At 41.5% G+C, this 16,502-nt stretch overlaps 1 protein-coding gene across 1 annotated transcript in view; it reads right to left on the reverse strand.

Moving 5' to 3' along the window:
* Positions 1-16,250, reverse strand: part of CNKSR3 (CNKSR family member 3) — a 68,049-nt gene extending 51,799 nt beyond the window's left edge. Inside the window, exon 1 of the mRNA XM_027688669.1 lies at positions 16,101-16,250. Within this exon, the coding sequence (XP_027544470.1) occupies positions 16,101-16,242 (142 nt within the window). The 5' untranslated portion in view covers positions 16,243-16,250. The remainder of the gene's footprint in view (positions 1-16,100) is intronic.
* Between the last annotated feature and the right edge of the window lie 252 nt (positions 16,251-16,502).

The raw sequence follows: 16,502 nt of genomic DNA on the forward strand, positions 1-16,502 counted from the left end.
TTGTGTGAAACTGTGTGCCTTATATATCTCTGTGACTAACATTATACTTGAAGAATGGGCTAGAAAGAACAATTAAGTTATATTTCATCAGCATTGTAAAATTTTCAAAGCCTTGCCTGTCCTCAAAATACTGAATATTGGAAGAAACCAAGCCACTTTATCCTAATATTTGCATTATTTTTTAAAAATGTCATCTGATGGGCATAAAGGCTGTTTGAAATTGAAGGGCACAGAAGCTTAGAAGCAACAGTTTGCCCACTAATAAAAAGATATTACATCCAAAGAAGAAATATCATCAGTTTTATTTAAATGCAGTTATCTATTTGTTTTGACCAACCTAAAGTTGCCTGAGCAGCCTCTCTCCTGGATGAATACTGTATCTCAGGTATTACAGGGCCTTATTTCCAAGCTAGCTAAAGAGATCAAATAACCTCTTCAAGTCCACAGCTTGGACTTCTGCAAGTTGATCTGCCTCATGATTAGTACTGTGAGGCAAACTCCAGTCAATGATCAAATTTTCAAACTTCCAAACCATAAAAAATTGTTCACTATGCCCAAAGTATGTATTTGGAAACAAATTCAGAAGTAATACATTGGTGTGATACTTTGTAAGTGAAGAGAGAACACACAACCAGGTTGATCCTCTTTAACCTCTGAGACTATCCCTATTTGTTAACTGTGCGGAGATGGACTTTTAAGGTGGTGATTTATGGAAGCTTATTTGATCACTCTTCATCTTTATTCTTCTCTTACAGGCACTGTAGTGACCTTATTTACACTCAATCATTAGGTCTTACAGAGGGTGGGGAATGGTGGGTGAAGGGAAGGGGTGGGGAGGAGAAAGACAGAAGGTTTCTTTTCTAAATTAAAGGCATTAGTGATATTTAGAACTTACTGAATGAGCAAAGTATCTCAGACAGATAATCTCTCTTTACCCAGAACTGGCTTCACAACCCCAAACAAAGACCACTACTGAGAGATGAACACCTTCCCCGTGTTCTCTCCACTAAAACTTCCTGAAAACGCACCAACTCTAGTGGTGCTCTCTGCGGAGAGCCATAAGAAGAAAACTGTCAAATAACAACTTATTTATCAGCCTGCAGAAGACGAAGCTCAGAGGAGACCTCATCACTCTCTGCAACTACCTGAAAGGAGGTTGTAGCCAGGTGGGGGTTCGTCTCTTCTCCCAGGCAGCTATCAGTAAGACAAGAGGGCATGGTCTTGTGCCAGGGGAGGTTTAGGTTGGATATTAGGAAGAAATTCTTTACAGAGAGGGTAATCAGGCATTGGAATGGGCTGCCCAGGAAAGTGGTCCCTGGAGGTTTTTAAGATGAGACTGGATGTGGCACTTAGTGCCATGGTCTAGTAACCACAGTGGTGTTGGATCAAGGGTTGGACTTGATGATCTCAGAGGTCCCTTCCAACCCAGCTGATTCTATGATTCTATTTGCTTACTGTCACCACAGAAGCCACCAGGCACTCCTGTCTTCTGTTTACCATTAGCTGGAAAAGAATGAGGGCTCCCCACACAAGGGCTAATGCCATTAAAAAAAAATTAAAAAAAAAAATTAAAAAAAGTTTAAAAAATTTTAAAATTTTTTTTTAAAATTAAAATAAAAAAGCTTGCTGCTCTTTGTCACTTCTATAAGCATGTTCTTCTTTACTGAGGGAAAAAAGTCCAAAACCCTCTGAAAACATAAAACAGCCATGAGACAGAGACAGTGAGACTACTCCTACCTAAGACCAATGTGACAATAACACCCGGCAAAGATCACATTAACAGGAAAATACCAGGAATAAAGGGAAATGCAGCCACAAGAGGAAAGACTATGAGATAACACTATTGAAAGTTTTCACTGGAGATATTCACCCAACAGAGACCATTTAACTGACCTTTAAACAGTCATGCTGCTTCAACTGCAGCAAGCAGAAAATTTTTTTTGCATTATTTTCCTCTCTTACTGTTTATTTCAAATTGACAGAAGTAACAGTATCTCAAAAGCAAGCAATCCACAGAAGGGCATTATGAGCATATAATAAATAGGGCAACATAGAAGTCGTCTTATTCTGAAGGTACTTTCTCTAGACATCTCATCCCATTTCACTCGTGAAATATGACAACATTTATTTTACCCCCAATGTTTTCAATTCAGACAGATATAAAACTGTCATCAACCTCTTGGTCTGCAGACACTAAACTTCAATTACTGTTTCCTTCTCTCAAGCACACACACTAATCGTGCTGAAAAGATGCTGGAATGAGAGCCACATATACCAAAACCATGTATTTACTTGCAGACCAGAGCTGACAGCAACAGCTCAATCCCTCTTCCTAGAGGGAAACTGGTCAGGCCTGGGGAGCTTATGGACAGAGGGGTCAGCCAGACCCCCACCCACCTTGCCGAAACCTCCAGCAAGGGAAGCCTTTAGAGATGACTGCACAGCAAAACTTCCTGGCAAAGCAAAACTCAACTTAAAAAACAATCAACCCATCCCAGATGGAGACAAAAAGTAAAACTTCGACCCATTTTATCTAGAGCTGGATCTTCCAGTAGCCCATACATCTCATTACCAAGCCTCTGCCCATCTGCTTTACTGTTGAAAAGAACTTCACAGCAGCACGGATAATTACTCTTCCAAAGGAATAAAATGGAAGTAAGTATGAGCACAAAATTCAATCACATGCAATATTAATATTATTATTAATCACAGTATTTACACGACTACAGGCAACACAAAAGCACTGTCCCCTTCAAAACACACCTCCTAAGGTGACTGCCTCCATGGCTTGTCAACTGTAATAGGTTATGGCTCTTCCAGGAGGAATACAGGTCAACATCTTTGCAGCAAGAGTAATTTTTATACTTATTATCAGTCTTTGCTGGCCCTGAAATAAATACCATCCTACAACATGTCAAGCACAAAGTTACTTAATTTTCCAAAAGCAGTAACAGTACACTCTACATTACTTGTGTGTCTAGCACATGAAGTCTGTGTGCCTGATAACTTTATGTGCTTAATACAAAGTAACAACCTCCTGCCCAAGGCCAACATGTAATTAAGAACTTGCCTTTTAAAAGTTAAAAGGTTTTTGTGGTTGAAGGAGTAGTTCATTAGTCACAAGAACTTCTTTTCTTGAACTTTAGCAATTAACACTCTGTTGCCTGTTCCCACAGTAGAAAAAGAAGAAACACTGCAAAACTGCTTGCCTCTTGGGTCCCAAGTAGAAATGGGGTGATCCCTTTAATCTGGTTTGGCTACCTTCTCACACCACCATGTGGAACTGTTTTGGCTGATTGCAGCAAGGTCCATTACTCACAGCTGCCTCCTTTGTGTATGCACCCTTGCGAACTCTGTGATTACTGCTACACCCATGAGCTAGTCAGGGAAGAGTCTGCTGTAGCGCAACAGCTGATGTAGTTGCCAGATAGCCAACCATTTGGATGACAACCTCCTACACTGTTATGAAACACAGATGCCTAGCATCTTACAATCCAACGGTCACCAGGGAGGAATACGTAGAGGCACATGAGAATTGCCAGCCATCAGCACCTGCTAATGACATTAATATGTCACAGCAAGCTGAATGACACTAACAGAAAAATGCTGATGGTGCATACATCTTTCTATCATGGACAGAGTCACTACTGAATTCTCCCAGGAGACACTACTGGATTCTCCTAGGAGACACTGCCATTACTTGCAGAATACATTACTTCACATTAAAAAGCCCAACAACATTTGCATCAGGAATTTTTATATAGCAATGAAAGTCCTTTCCAATGTGCCAGGACGTACAAGGAGCCTTAAGACCAAATAACAGAAATCCCAAAATTGTCCAAAAGGAACTCAAAATGAAGAGAGAGAAACATAAGACAAATAATGACACTCAAACCCATTGGACAGGCAACCATTTCACTGCACCAGCCACTGCCCTTCACCTGCAGAGGGCTATAGAGACTGATGCCACCACAGCTGACAGCTCTGGAGAGCTTCACAGCAATATGAAAAGGATTAAGCTTAAAGGTGTTCCACTACAGTAGCCCTTGGGTTCCCAATAACAGGTGAGGGAAGATGTGCCGGGCAAGGCTAGGAGAAGGCCTGGTCACAAAGATCTCTGAGAGCAAAAGCAGCCAGTATACATTTGAGGCAATAAAGATGGCAGCAGAGAGGGGGGAAGAAAACACTGATAAGATTAACATACCTAGCTAGGAAAACAAAACACACTGATAATGTTGTCCCAGTGACAGGAGAGACCTGCCTTGAGGCACCCAATACAACAGGCATTTTAAAGCACATCACAACTGAGACAAAAAACAAGGTTTGTCAACTAATCAGTCAAGCACCAAATCTTTCAACTTCTCCATAATTTTATTATCACTTTAAACATCTAAAGCAATTGCTTCAAACAATTACCTGCCTGACACATTTTCATTATTCCACATTGCCTTTCAGCCCTAGTTATGAATCTACTTCCTAAAATAGCAGAGATCTCATCAGAGTTCAAGTGCAACACCCCAACCATAATAAAGGCATCTTAAGATCATCAGAGGCAAAGCTGACCGAGGGCTCTGTCTGAATCACACATAAGTCCGAAATACCATCAACCTGACCAGGAGCCCTACCTTCTTCCTAGACATAAAGAAGAACAGAGGAGGGCAGGGAAGAGCCCTATACATACCCCAGCCTCTCCATCTGACATCCTCATTTTTTGTAATGGTGAAAAGGCAAGAGCGTAAGCAGATAATCTATCCTCCTAATAGGGTGCCATCAAGATATTTCTGACCCTCTGCTGAGCTCCAAGCAAGTCTCCCTGATGCTTTTAAGCTACAGCAAAGCACCATCAGATATTTGTAGGGAAGTCAATCAGTTTGACTGATGGATATTTGATGCTTTCTCACAGCTAAACTGGGTTTGGTTTCGGCCTTTTTTTCTTTTTTTTTTTTTCAAGATCAGTTACAGAATACATTTTTTTGGTGCAGCTTCCAGACAGTGCATAATTTCTAGGTACCAGAAGCATTCCTAGGTGCTATGTATACATGGCTAACAAAGCGGCCAGGGGGATGCTGCAGGCAGAACGAAAATAGTTTAAATAGTTTAAATCTTAACAGAAAACTAGTTTTCAGAAGTTAACATGTTTTTGAGAACACCCAATGACAAGAAGGAATATTAAAGAGCAAAATATATTTCAGTAAAGCCACAAGAGAGAATTAACTAAGTTTCCAGATATTATTTCAACACTCTCTTAACCCTTGGAAAACTGAGGATGATATTGGACAATAAAATTACATGCATTATGCTCAATTATACATATTCTAGAAAGCACACAGTCCATTCAGTAGTCTGCAGCAACCAAGACATATTAATTTGTGCAAACCTGTAAGTGTACATACAACTTGACAATCTTGGAAATTATTATTTCTGTGAATGACAGCTCAACAAAAGTCTCCAGGCATGCCTAGCATAGGACTGCCTCTACTGAGAGCTGGAATTCCTCTCCAAATATATCACCTTGAGAACACAGTACTAATCTTACATTAAAAGCTGACACAATGTTGCTAGTGGTACATACATTTGTCACATCCCATTGCCCAATTGTCAATGTCTTGTTTGAAGAGAGAATTTCATACAAAGAAGCTAATTAGCTTGGAACCTAGACACCATGATGTGGTCTAAGAAGGCAAAATATTAAACAGCTTCCCAAAAGATACAAGACTAGTTACTTCACCAAAGGTTTGCAGCAACATCAATGGGAAACATAATTTTCCATTTCGTTTCCCACCATGGGTAGCACTCTAAGATGGGGGGGTTCTGCTGTAAAAAGATCCAAAGTAGCCCCAGAAGACTGCACCAAGTGTTTATAAATATACCATAAAGATCTAAAAAGTATCAGCTACCCCCAATTCTACCACAATTGTTAAATGCCTCCTTTTCATGCAGTAATACGTGTTGCTGCTCATCCTTCCATGCAGCATTACAAGGTGGCCCACTGATTGAAGACAATGCACTGGAGCTATACAAACTAGAACGGCCAGAAGTCATCAGTTATTATCACACTGGCATCTGCTATAACTCTCATGCAATATTTTAAGAACTGTGTGTTAAAATATACCAAATTTTTCCTCAGATGATGAACAGCACAAGATGTAATTACAGCTCTGCAACATACAGATTACATTGATTACATCCAACAACTCTTGTATATCAGATGCTTGTTGACTAATAGTATTCCAACAACGTTAAATGCAGCAATACTCTTTTTTCTCAAGCAAGCATACACATAATTTTTAATGAACCCCTCCACCCCAGCAGTTCTCAGGTGACTGTTGGAGAAAGGAGAATCCAGTCAATACAACACTGAACCAGGACCCGCAGGTTTTCTTCCTCTGCTGCAGACGTCATGGGATGGACCCAGTTGGAAACTGACATGCTTGAAGTCCCAGGATACTCAAGAGAGACCTACTCAGCACTCAGCAGAGCCCAGAGGATGATTCAACTCACCCTGAACACAAGATCTGCTGAGGCATTCTCTATGCTCCAGTGACTATAACAGGAGCACAGACATCTAAATTAATCATGTCTTAATCCCCATTTGAATGTCATCCACTGTATGACACCAGTGGCAAATCACTTTCTTTCACCACAAGCCCCACAATGCAGAGCCATAAATGAACTCTTGAAATAGCCCAAACAGACGTTTTGGGACTTTATAAGTAATGCAAGTGCATTAGGAGCCGAAAACAGCCAAGACAATCACGCTAATACAGTTTCTACTACATAAATAACCAACTTCAGGTTAGTTGGGCCTGTACTATGTAAGGTAGGTACATCCCAAATTTCTCACAAATCTTTATTTTTAAAATAACGGCAAATTCCTACTGAGAGGTGTGCTGAAACAATAAAGATTCTAACACCAGGGACTCTGTGATGATGTGTTAAGTTAAAATCAAGACAAGAATTACACAAGGTGCCAAAAGAACATTTCACCAACCTCCAGAAGCTTTGTTTCTCCAAGGCTCTGCTCCAGTCATCTTGTCCTGATGTTTTAAAACCTGAATACAAGTACAACTAACCAGAATCCTACCAGTCAGCATCACTCTGGTACACACAGTCTTATAAAGCAGTAAGGAACAAAACATTTAATAAGCATGAAACTATCATAAAAGCAAGCACAAAAACAGATCCCCCCACTACTCAGAGTACCTACTGCCAGGGAGTACCTGCCAAGTAAGCACAGCATCCATCTCAGTCCATTTTAATGATCAAGCTTTGGCACTGCACCATCAAACCCACACCTACCTTTACAAATAAGCGATGAAAACTCACTCTCAGTCAAATATCAATATCACATGTTCCTTCAAGATTATCTTTAAATTATAAACACAACAGAGGGCAAAATATGCTCTTAACTTTTTTTTAATGTGGTGATGCCTAACATTATGATGAGATAAAACATAAATCAGCAAGAAATAAAAATGTCATTGGCAGGTTTGATTTCCAAGTTCTTCTTTCAATCACACATAGATTTGTTTATCTAGTGTTGTTGTCTGAAATAGCTTGAGTTAAGAGAAAAGATGAAGGATTCTTACCAAATACAAGGAAAGATGACAATACTTTTATGTTGACACAGGGACTATATTTCACAAGAGGTGAAATATATACCCTGTGGTAAATACAGGGTATTTACCAAATACTACATGAAATACTACAAATTTTGAAGAAAAAAATACAAACACACAGAATTTATAGCATAGTTATCTTTGGTCTCTTCTTTCTTCCACAGCTTGCCTGAGAAATGCCAACATTTAGTAAAATCTAATGTTTTGCCATAATACTTTTAAAATTCTGTTTGGTGAAACTAACAGAATATAAACAGAATCCTACACTTTGCAAAGGATGGGTGAGTGAAGCAGTGAATACATACCATGACTACAATAATCGGGGGAGGAAAACAAAAATAAAATAAAAATTTCACTAGGTTCCCACCTTTCCTCTGCAATACTTTCTAGGCACAACTCCATCCCCTGGTCCCTACAGGTTTTCAGGACACAATCTTCAGGCATGTCTGAACTTGTTTTTAAGAGCCCTCCTTACTCAGGGCAAGTCCTACATACTAGGGCTGGGGAGAGGAAAAAAAGTCTTCATCCCTTATTTTTCCCTTCCCCCTTTCCCTCTTCATGGCCAAGCACACGTCTTCTCAGCAGTGCAGTGCTAAGATACCTGTCCAGGTACAGCGTTCTGCCTCCTGCAGCAGTGGGATAGCAGCCAACTTTAAATTAAATTTTCAAGGCACTGAAGTTATGCTACTGCTGTCCCAATGAAACAAAAACTGATAGATTTTCATTCTCTTATTTACATGTGTACCTGTCACCAAAGGGTTGCCTTTTGGCCATCACAGCAAGGACAGAGCTCTTCCACAATGCTAGTTCAGGAGGAAGAAAAAAGTACTGCCAAGACCTGCAGCTCAGAACAAAGCATCTTTGGCACAGGCAATAGCAGTAATATCACAACAGAAGGTAGAAATACTCTCCTATTAGATAGGATCTTTTACAAGCTACAGAAGCTAGAAAGCCCAACAGAAGCCCTTAAACCAGTCTGCCTCACTGGCCCACTAGACTTGTAATATATCCAAAGGAGTCAAAACCTTGAGCCCTGCCTTTCCCTTCTGGCTTGGAAATCACCTGTATCAGACGAGGTATCTTTTATTTAATGACAAAATGGGGATATTGCAGACCTTTTCATAAAGCATTCACCCAGCCAACTTCATTTCAAATGAACAAGGCTCTGTGAGATAAAGAAAGATAATGATAAAAGGATGGCAACCTAAGCAACATTCATTTTGCACACACAAGACAGAGACATCAGGATGATTAGCCTAGAAGCATGTACCGACACTTGCTTTAGCAGAAGCCTTAGCCCTTAATGAGCACTAATTAAGTTCTTCCCTTTGATCAAGGAGCAAGATAAGATCACATTTATGCCATAGAGCTTTGATTGCAACAGCACACCATACACTTTGCTTACCTACACCTAACTACTAGTATAAGAAACAGTCAAAAAAAAAAGATTGTCATTACACTGGTAATGAACATTCTTCATATAAAAGGGTATATCAGAGAAACACATGTAAGACACTACTTTAACACAACACGGATACAGTATTATAACAGAATTCAGCCAGATGCTGAATGCATGACTTCAGACCAAAGTTGAAGGTCAGTGACTTGATCTCTCCAAATCAAAAACAGATGCTTGGTTTTGTCCAGCGTGTGTGATGTTTATGGTATTATGAAATGCAGCTAATTTTCATCAAATATCTATTTTAATAAGTAATGAATGTTTAAAGCCAGTGAAACAGATCAGGCTGATTCAAAGTACCTCCCGCAGATCCTCCAAGCTGTGAAATGTTATTGCTTGTACTCTGAAAAGTTGGAGGCAGGCATATGGAAACCCACAGGCAATTTCCTCATGCAGAGGAAGCATGGCCCAGGGACCTGAATGAAAGGCTCAGACTCCAAAGTCATCTCAATCATGTAATGAGAGCTCAAATGACAAAAGGACTGTATACCATGCTTAACATCAGTCAGAGATACACGGTCAAACAGCATTTTTATTTTAATCTCCTACCTCTTACGGAAGTCCTGTGAAGAAACACGCTAAAATCTTGGGCAATCTCATGACCACAAGCAACTAGGTGTTGAAGAACTACCATAAATATGTGAGAGGTTGCTATAGAGGCCCCAGTTCTATTAACTCCTCAACTGTGCCTTGCAATCATCAGTGCCCCACTAACTCCTCCTTTTGACAGCACTTATATATTTGGGGTATGTGGAAGACAAGGCAAGACCTGACTGTGTGACATCATTAGGAAAACCACTATCATCACTTCTATGGAAAAAAATACAACTATAATCAACTTTTTCAATTTAATTCACAGAGGCGCTGTTTAGACTTATTCATTAACACACCTTCTGTGTGAAGCTTCCCTATCAGTGAAAATGTAGTTCTAAGCTGATACAGCAAACCGAAGACTGAGCAGTCTTGCCACCTCTTCTGCAATTTCCTGTCACTAGTCATTATCTGTTTGACATCCATAGAAGTAGCTCTATTACTTAAATCAAGCAATCCAAAAATTTAGATTTAAGAAATCAAAAGGAACAAACAAACACCACCCAAAAAAACCCACATACTTCTGAATACTTGATAACAGGCTATATGCATACATCACTCATAACTGCAAATCATCGAGTACCACGTGTTGGGTAACAGCTTTTTGTTTAGGTCTTTTACTTAAGAAAACAAAACATCATTACAAATTTCAACATACTTTTCATCCAGTGTCCTGTACTTTGCCTTTCCTTAGCTCTTGCAGTGTGCTAAACAGCATAAAAATAGGGAAAGGCATGATTCGCTTTCAAGAAGATTTACATGCTGAAAACATGGGGTCCCAGGTGGAAGAACAAGGAATGAACACATAACAAGAGTTCTGAAAATCTGAAGCAACGCACACAATATTTCATCAAACATGAGGCTTTTTCTACAGAAATCTCCAACAACAGATACAAATTACTTCCTCTCTCTCAAGGAAAAGTTTTAAAGAAAGAAGGAAAAAAAGCAACCTACCCACTGGCCAACCTCTGGACCTTTGGATAAGCAGTTAGAAAAAATTTCTCTTCATGAGCATACCATCTTACAGCTTTTGTTGGTTAATCCTGAGCAGGCACCTCTGCTCTGAACACTGTATACCTAAAATTTATTATCAGAGATTCACTACATTCTTCTACAAAGTTGCAACCAATTTTCCACTAATGCTCATCGTGATTTTAGCATTTAAAGTGTTGCTTTTCCAGATATTATCCTGACAGGATTCAACTTTTAGACTTTCTGATGTTTAGTTAAAGCAGTTTGAACAGCAACTTAATGGCAAATAAACAGAGCTGACTGTGAACATGAAAAGATCAAGGGGGAAAAAAAGATCAAAACCCACAAGCAGCTCAAGAAAGTGCAACATAGCAAAAAACATGAAAACATGATCTAAACACATGAACACAGCGGCCAACTTTGATTTATTTTTTCATACGCATTCACTGATCTTAACAACAATGCATGAATAATTTTAAGACTGCAGTAATACAAGTTTGTTGTGCAAGTTTTTACTTTGTTTCAGCCCACCTTCTGCTAGTAGAACATTATGGGCCACCTAGATTCAGAATTTCAGCTCAGATCTGCAAAGAGTGGTTATTCAATACTATTTTCTGTTCTATTTAACAAATACTCATATAGAGTATTTTTTGAGTAACCAAGAAAACAGATAAAAGGGATTCTTCTGTTGCCCCAGTTATGGGCAGCTCTCCCTGCTGTTCCCCGCTGAAAGGAAAATACTCCTGTATTAAAAAATAACCAGAGGTTTCTTAGTGTTAGATTTTCCCAAATAATTTGAACACCACGGCATTAATTTGAGAGTGCCTAAAAAAAAAAGGAAGGCTAAAAGAATATCTCCAATGCTAAGTATCACCCATAGCTGTTTCTAAAATCCACCTATGGTTTGCAGCTCCCAGCCCACACAGTTAACACGACTGACCTTGCTGAAATCTCCCTGGGTAAGCAAGATAGCTCTAAAAAAAGAACACCAGGCCCTCACGATTAAATGCTAACTATTAATAAATTAGCATATTTTTCCCTCTTCTCCCAGGCATACCTATAAGTGTAGTTGTCCAACAGCTTTACCAGGAATGGAAATCTGAGTATTTCATGATATAATAGATACAGGAATAAGTAATGTTCCTGAACTACTAAGAAAGGGAATAACTGAACCTGGAGTGCAATAAGGAGGCCAAAGCAGAAGCGTGATCCCCAGCCAGCCGAGTCTCCAGCTACAGCGACAAAGGCCAGACTGTAATGGAGCCTCACAACAACAGAGACTTCTAACCACAAGCACGTCAAACTGTTCTTACCGTGTAAAATTTGGCTTGAAGTTACAACTCACATAAGTATGTGAGGCCTGGGGGTAGGGGGAAGAGACAGATCAGGCTACAGCAAACAAAGAAGAGGCATAGTGATGTTCTCTAGTAAGGGTGACATTTCTCACACAGGAGGCTCTATGCCAAATGCAGCTTTCATCTTCCTCACGTCTTTTGAGGAATGACCCTAGCTAAGGGGTTTCCAGCAGCCAGGGGACTCTGAGACCTGAAAAAGTTTCTCCATATCATCAGATCCCTCTGACTCCTTCCAATTGTTGCTGCACGAGTAAAACTAAGTTACTTTTGTGCAGTGTACTACAGATGTCCTACAACTTCCATGGCCACTCACCTGCTCCACAATCACCTGAATAACTCCAGGAATACCTCTAGGGGAGTTCTGGAGGAATTCAGGCTTGTGGGCACTCAAGGGAGTGCTGCAAGATACAGGTGAGGGCTTTGAGCCCCCAGGCATCTTAGACTGCACAGAAGCAAGACCACAGGTCAACTGCAACACCATCCAGATGTTAGATCAAGACCCAAACACATCTTCTCAGTATAGTCAGGAAAACAGTGCAGATAATACTGTTTAAAGAGCATAAACCCAGCCAGAAGTAAATCATCACAGCATCCTAGTCAAATACGTACCTTTTCAAGGCTAAATATGACCTCTAAATACTATCTGAATTTGTTGCACTGTAAGAGAAACCTAAAACTACACCATCACTTCTTCCAGACAGAAATCGAGGTGGTGCTTAAAAAAAAAAAAAAGAAAATCAGGTACAGTTTTCAAACATTGATGCTGTAGCTAAAAAGTTATCACATCCTTGGTCAAAGCTTGATAAATGCTTCATGTACAAAGAAAATTGCTAGCAATAAAAGCACAACTCTTCCTCTGCAGTTTCAATTTAACTAGACCAGTTGCACAGCCCACTAGTGACAATACAGTGCACTGTGCCAGAAAAAACACCCTTGTTCACAAAAAATAGCAGCATACTAGTCTGAGTTAGCAAGAGAAGACAAGCAACTGTGTTTTGTATCAGTTCTTGTTGGTAACAATGAACAGAGCACTTTTTATTTTAAATCTGACTACAAATATATATTTATGTTCTGCTTACTAACTCTTGATAGGTTCTATTTTAAATTCTACATAAATGCTATTTACAGTATTTACCAAGGAGTGAACAGCTCAAAATCACAGAGCAAAACTCATCAGAATAAGCATTACCTTGCTAAAAAAAAGTTAGTTCCGAACAATTAAATAAAAGAAAAAAAATAAGTAAGTTGACCAAAAGCAAATAAGCTGTCCAGAAGTAGTTTTACAGCCTACTTCAGGATTTTACTTTCAGGGCTTTATTTCATGAACGGGGGAAGTTTCCGTACTTTTTCTGGTTTGAAAAAGTTATTTAAAAATAATTTGACTGTAAAAAGATTTGGAAGGGAGGGAAAAAACAGGTCCTAGACAAATATTCTCAGTTTCACAATGAACATTAAAATGGATTGAGACCACTAATTTTCACCACTCTCTATACTTCTCCAAGATATTTTTTATCATTGCATGATAAGCAAGAATCATTATCTGCAAAACCAATCTCCCCACTGAGACCTGGCATATCCCACCACAGTTATTTACGTCATGTCCCTAAAAAAGATCTCCATGGTACCACAGCACTAACTACTGGTAGTGGATATCACCAGCCTAGTACATTAACCTAGAGTTTGACCAGTTCAGTGAGGATCACGGTATCACTCTTCGGAGATGATATGTGCAAGAAAGCAAATGGCATAAGCTCCCCTCCAGCCACTTGTTTTATAAAACCAACCTTCAGAATTAATGTAGTATTCATAAGGTAAAATACAGCATATTTGTCTTGGTCAAACATGAAATCCAGTAGTTGTGAACTACATAGTAAAAAGCTATCTCAGATTAAAAATAAACTATGAAACATTGTGCTAATAAGGCTGTTAGCTAGCTATTAAAGTGTCTATTTTAATGTGCAGAGATGAAAGCAGAACCATAAAGAAAAACTTTCCATATCTCATTTCTTTATTACAGTCTTGCCATGCAGGGAGTGACATAAAATGACTCTGTGCACCAAAGAGGTCGAAAGCTTATCCAGAAACTGAAAAACAACAGCACAAACAAAAGTCATCAGCAGTCTTCAATTTATTTCTTTACATTTCAAAGGACACGTGTTTCCATAAGTCAGAAGACTCACCTCCCAACTACGGCCAGCCCTCAAATCATTCTCAATAACGCTAATTTAGGGTCCAGCTAAAGAGTTACCTGTTCAAGGAACCTGCGAGTAAAATAAATTATGCAAGAAAGGAAGCCGAGCATGCTTAAGTATAATAAAGGCTTTTAAAATGATTAGCAGGTTTACTCTTTGATCTGGCAAGCTAACCAACTTTCAGCACCCAAGAGAAAAAAATACAATGAGGGAAAAGCTTTATATAAATATTGCACATACCAAAGCAAAAGGCTTATTACATTGGAACAATGCACTCCTGTTTAAACCAATATCAAGCATAAAGAAAAAAAGAGAGAGATCTTTCTCTGGAAGTTATTTATATGTTAACGCATAACTTCACAGCACGTTTGTGTGGAATTCTCTCCTCACAAAGGCTACTTGGAAGGTCCCTCACTGGCACTGGCTCCTTCACGCACATGTTCACGTTCTCAGGAGGGCTGAGAGTATCCATCTCTCGCTGTCTGAAGACATAAGTCTGCTTTCCAAATTTGCCTCAGTTTTGAGCCGCACTACTGCCAAGTGCTGACCACAGGCATGCACTCCAATCAGCATTATGGTCCTGAGACAGAGCAGTAATGGCTGCTGTAAGTAAACGCCGCTTCTAATGCGAGGAAACTTTCACCTCTGAAAACATTCCTAACTTCTCATGAACTTCAACTCCAGCAACGCTTGTGAAAATACTTTGTGTAACATAAGAGGATCATGCTAAATCTAGTCCTACAAGAAAAGGAGACGTACACTTCAGAAGTCATAAATCCCTACCTAATTCATAGCTTTATTTCCCTTTTGGTTCATTCCCAGTAGAGCGGGAACTGCAACAGCAATACCCCAATCGGCATTCGGAAAGCACTAGCAGGGTCCAACCAGAACTGACAGCAGGAGGATTAATTTGCCTTCAAAGAGAGACCCGATAACATCCAACGCTGCCGAAATCCCCACGGCAGGAGTGAGGACCCCTGGCCCCGCTGCCTCCGTCCCACCAGAGACCCCGGGGCCAGGGCGCAGGGGCGGGCAGACTCCACACGTCAGTCCCGCTGAGGCTTTCGCAGCTATGTATGTCAACACTGTGAACAAACCTCGAAGCAGAGGAGGAAGTTTTAGTAGGCGGGGGAGAGAGAGACACAAGCATACACGAGACACGAGCATACACGCGAGAGATGAGGGGTGGGAGAGATGGACGGACGGAGAGACGGACAAAGGGGCCGCTATTTAACTCTCCGAGCGAGAGCCTAGCGTTTCAATCCCATCACCGTTAAACAGTATTAAGAGTTCTTGCTTACTTGAGCTACTTTATAAACTTTTAGCTTAACTTACAAACCTGAAGTTTTTTCGAACCGTGAATGGGTTTTGCTTGAGAAGCTGAAAGCTGACTTACGTGGGGCTTTTCAGACCTAAACGCCTCTATGATTCCACGATTTTACCTGCCTGAAGGAGCACAGTTATCCCCTGTCTATACAAGCAGGCTGGCCAGCATGAGCACGGGAGAAGGGGACCGAGCCATGTGTTAGGACCCCAGTGTATATACGCATACCTCGAGTCAGCCATCCTCCCTGCAAAACTCCCTTCAAAACCTTCCCCTTTTCCCATGTCAAAAACAAAACCAAAACTAAACAACAACAAAACCACAAGGCGAAGCAGGCACAAACGCACGAATAGGTAGGGAGTCACCACAGAAGGGTGCGGAAAGCCGCCGACTCCCGAGCGCCACGCCGGGCAGTCCCGGGGCTCAGCCGGGGGCGCGGCCGCGCAGCCGGGGCTGGGGCTGGCGCTGGGGCTAGCGCTGGCCAAGGCCCCGCTGGCCCCGCCGGGCAGAGCAGCCGCGGCGGCACCAGGCACCCCCAAGCTCGCCGCCGGAAAGTTCCCCCGGCGCCCAGGGCCGGTGCCCTCTTACCCTTAGTCCAGTCCACCACTTGCTTCGGGCTCCACCTGGTCACCGGCTCCATGGCGGGCTCAGCCCCTCCCGCAGCAGCCCCTACGACCGACCCGCAACCAGGCTCCTCCGGCCGCGGACTCACCCCCTGCCACTCTCCCATCCCGGCGGCGCCGCTCCGGACCGCCCCCTCCCTGGTCCGGCTCCTCCCGCCGGCCACGGCCGGGCCCGCCCCTCTGCCGCTCCGCCCCCAAGTGCTGTGACCCGCCCGCCCCGGGACGGCTCTTTGCTTGGGAAAGGGTCGAGGAGAAACTTCCTGGAGTTCCCGCTCCAACGGGTCCGGAGGGGCGGTGGTTCGGGAGTCGCCCGGCATCCTGCCCCGGGAGCGGCGGCCGACCCGCTTGGTGGAGCGGCGGCCGGGCG

Source organism: Neopelma chrysocephalum, unplaced genomic scaffold (assembly GCF_003984885.1).
Source record: "Neopelma chrysocephalum unplaced genomic scaffold, ASM398488v2 Primary Assembly neopelma1_23, whole genome shotgun sequence".
Lineage (NCBI taxonomy): Eukaryota > Metazoa > Chordata > Aves > Passeriformes > Pipridae > Neopelma > Neopelma chrysocephalum.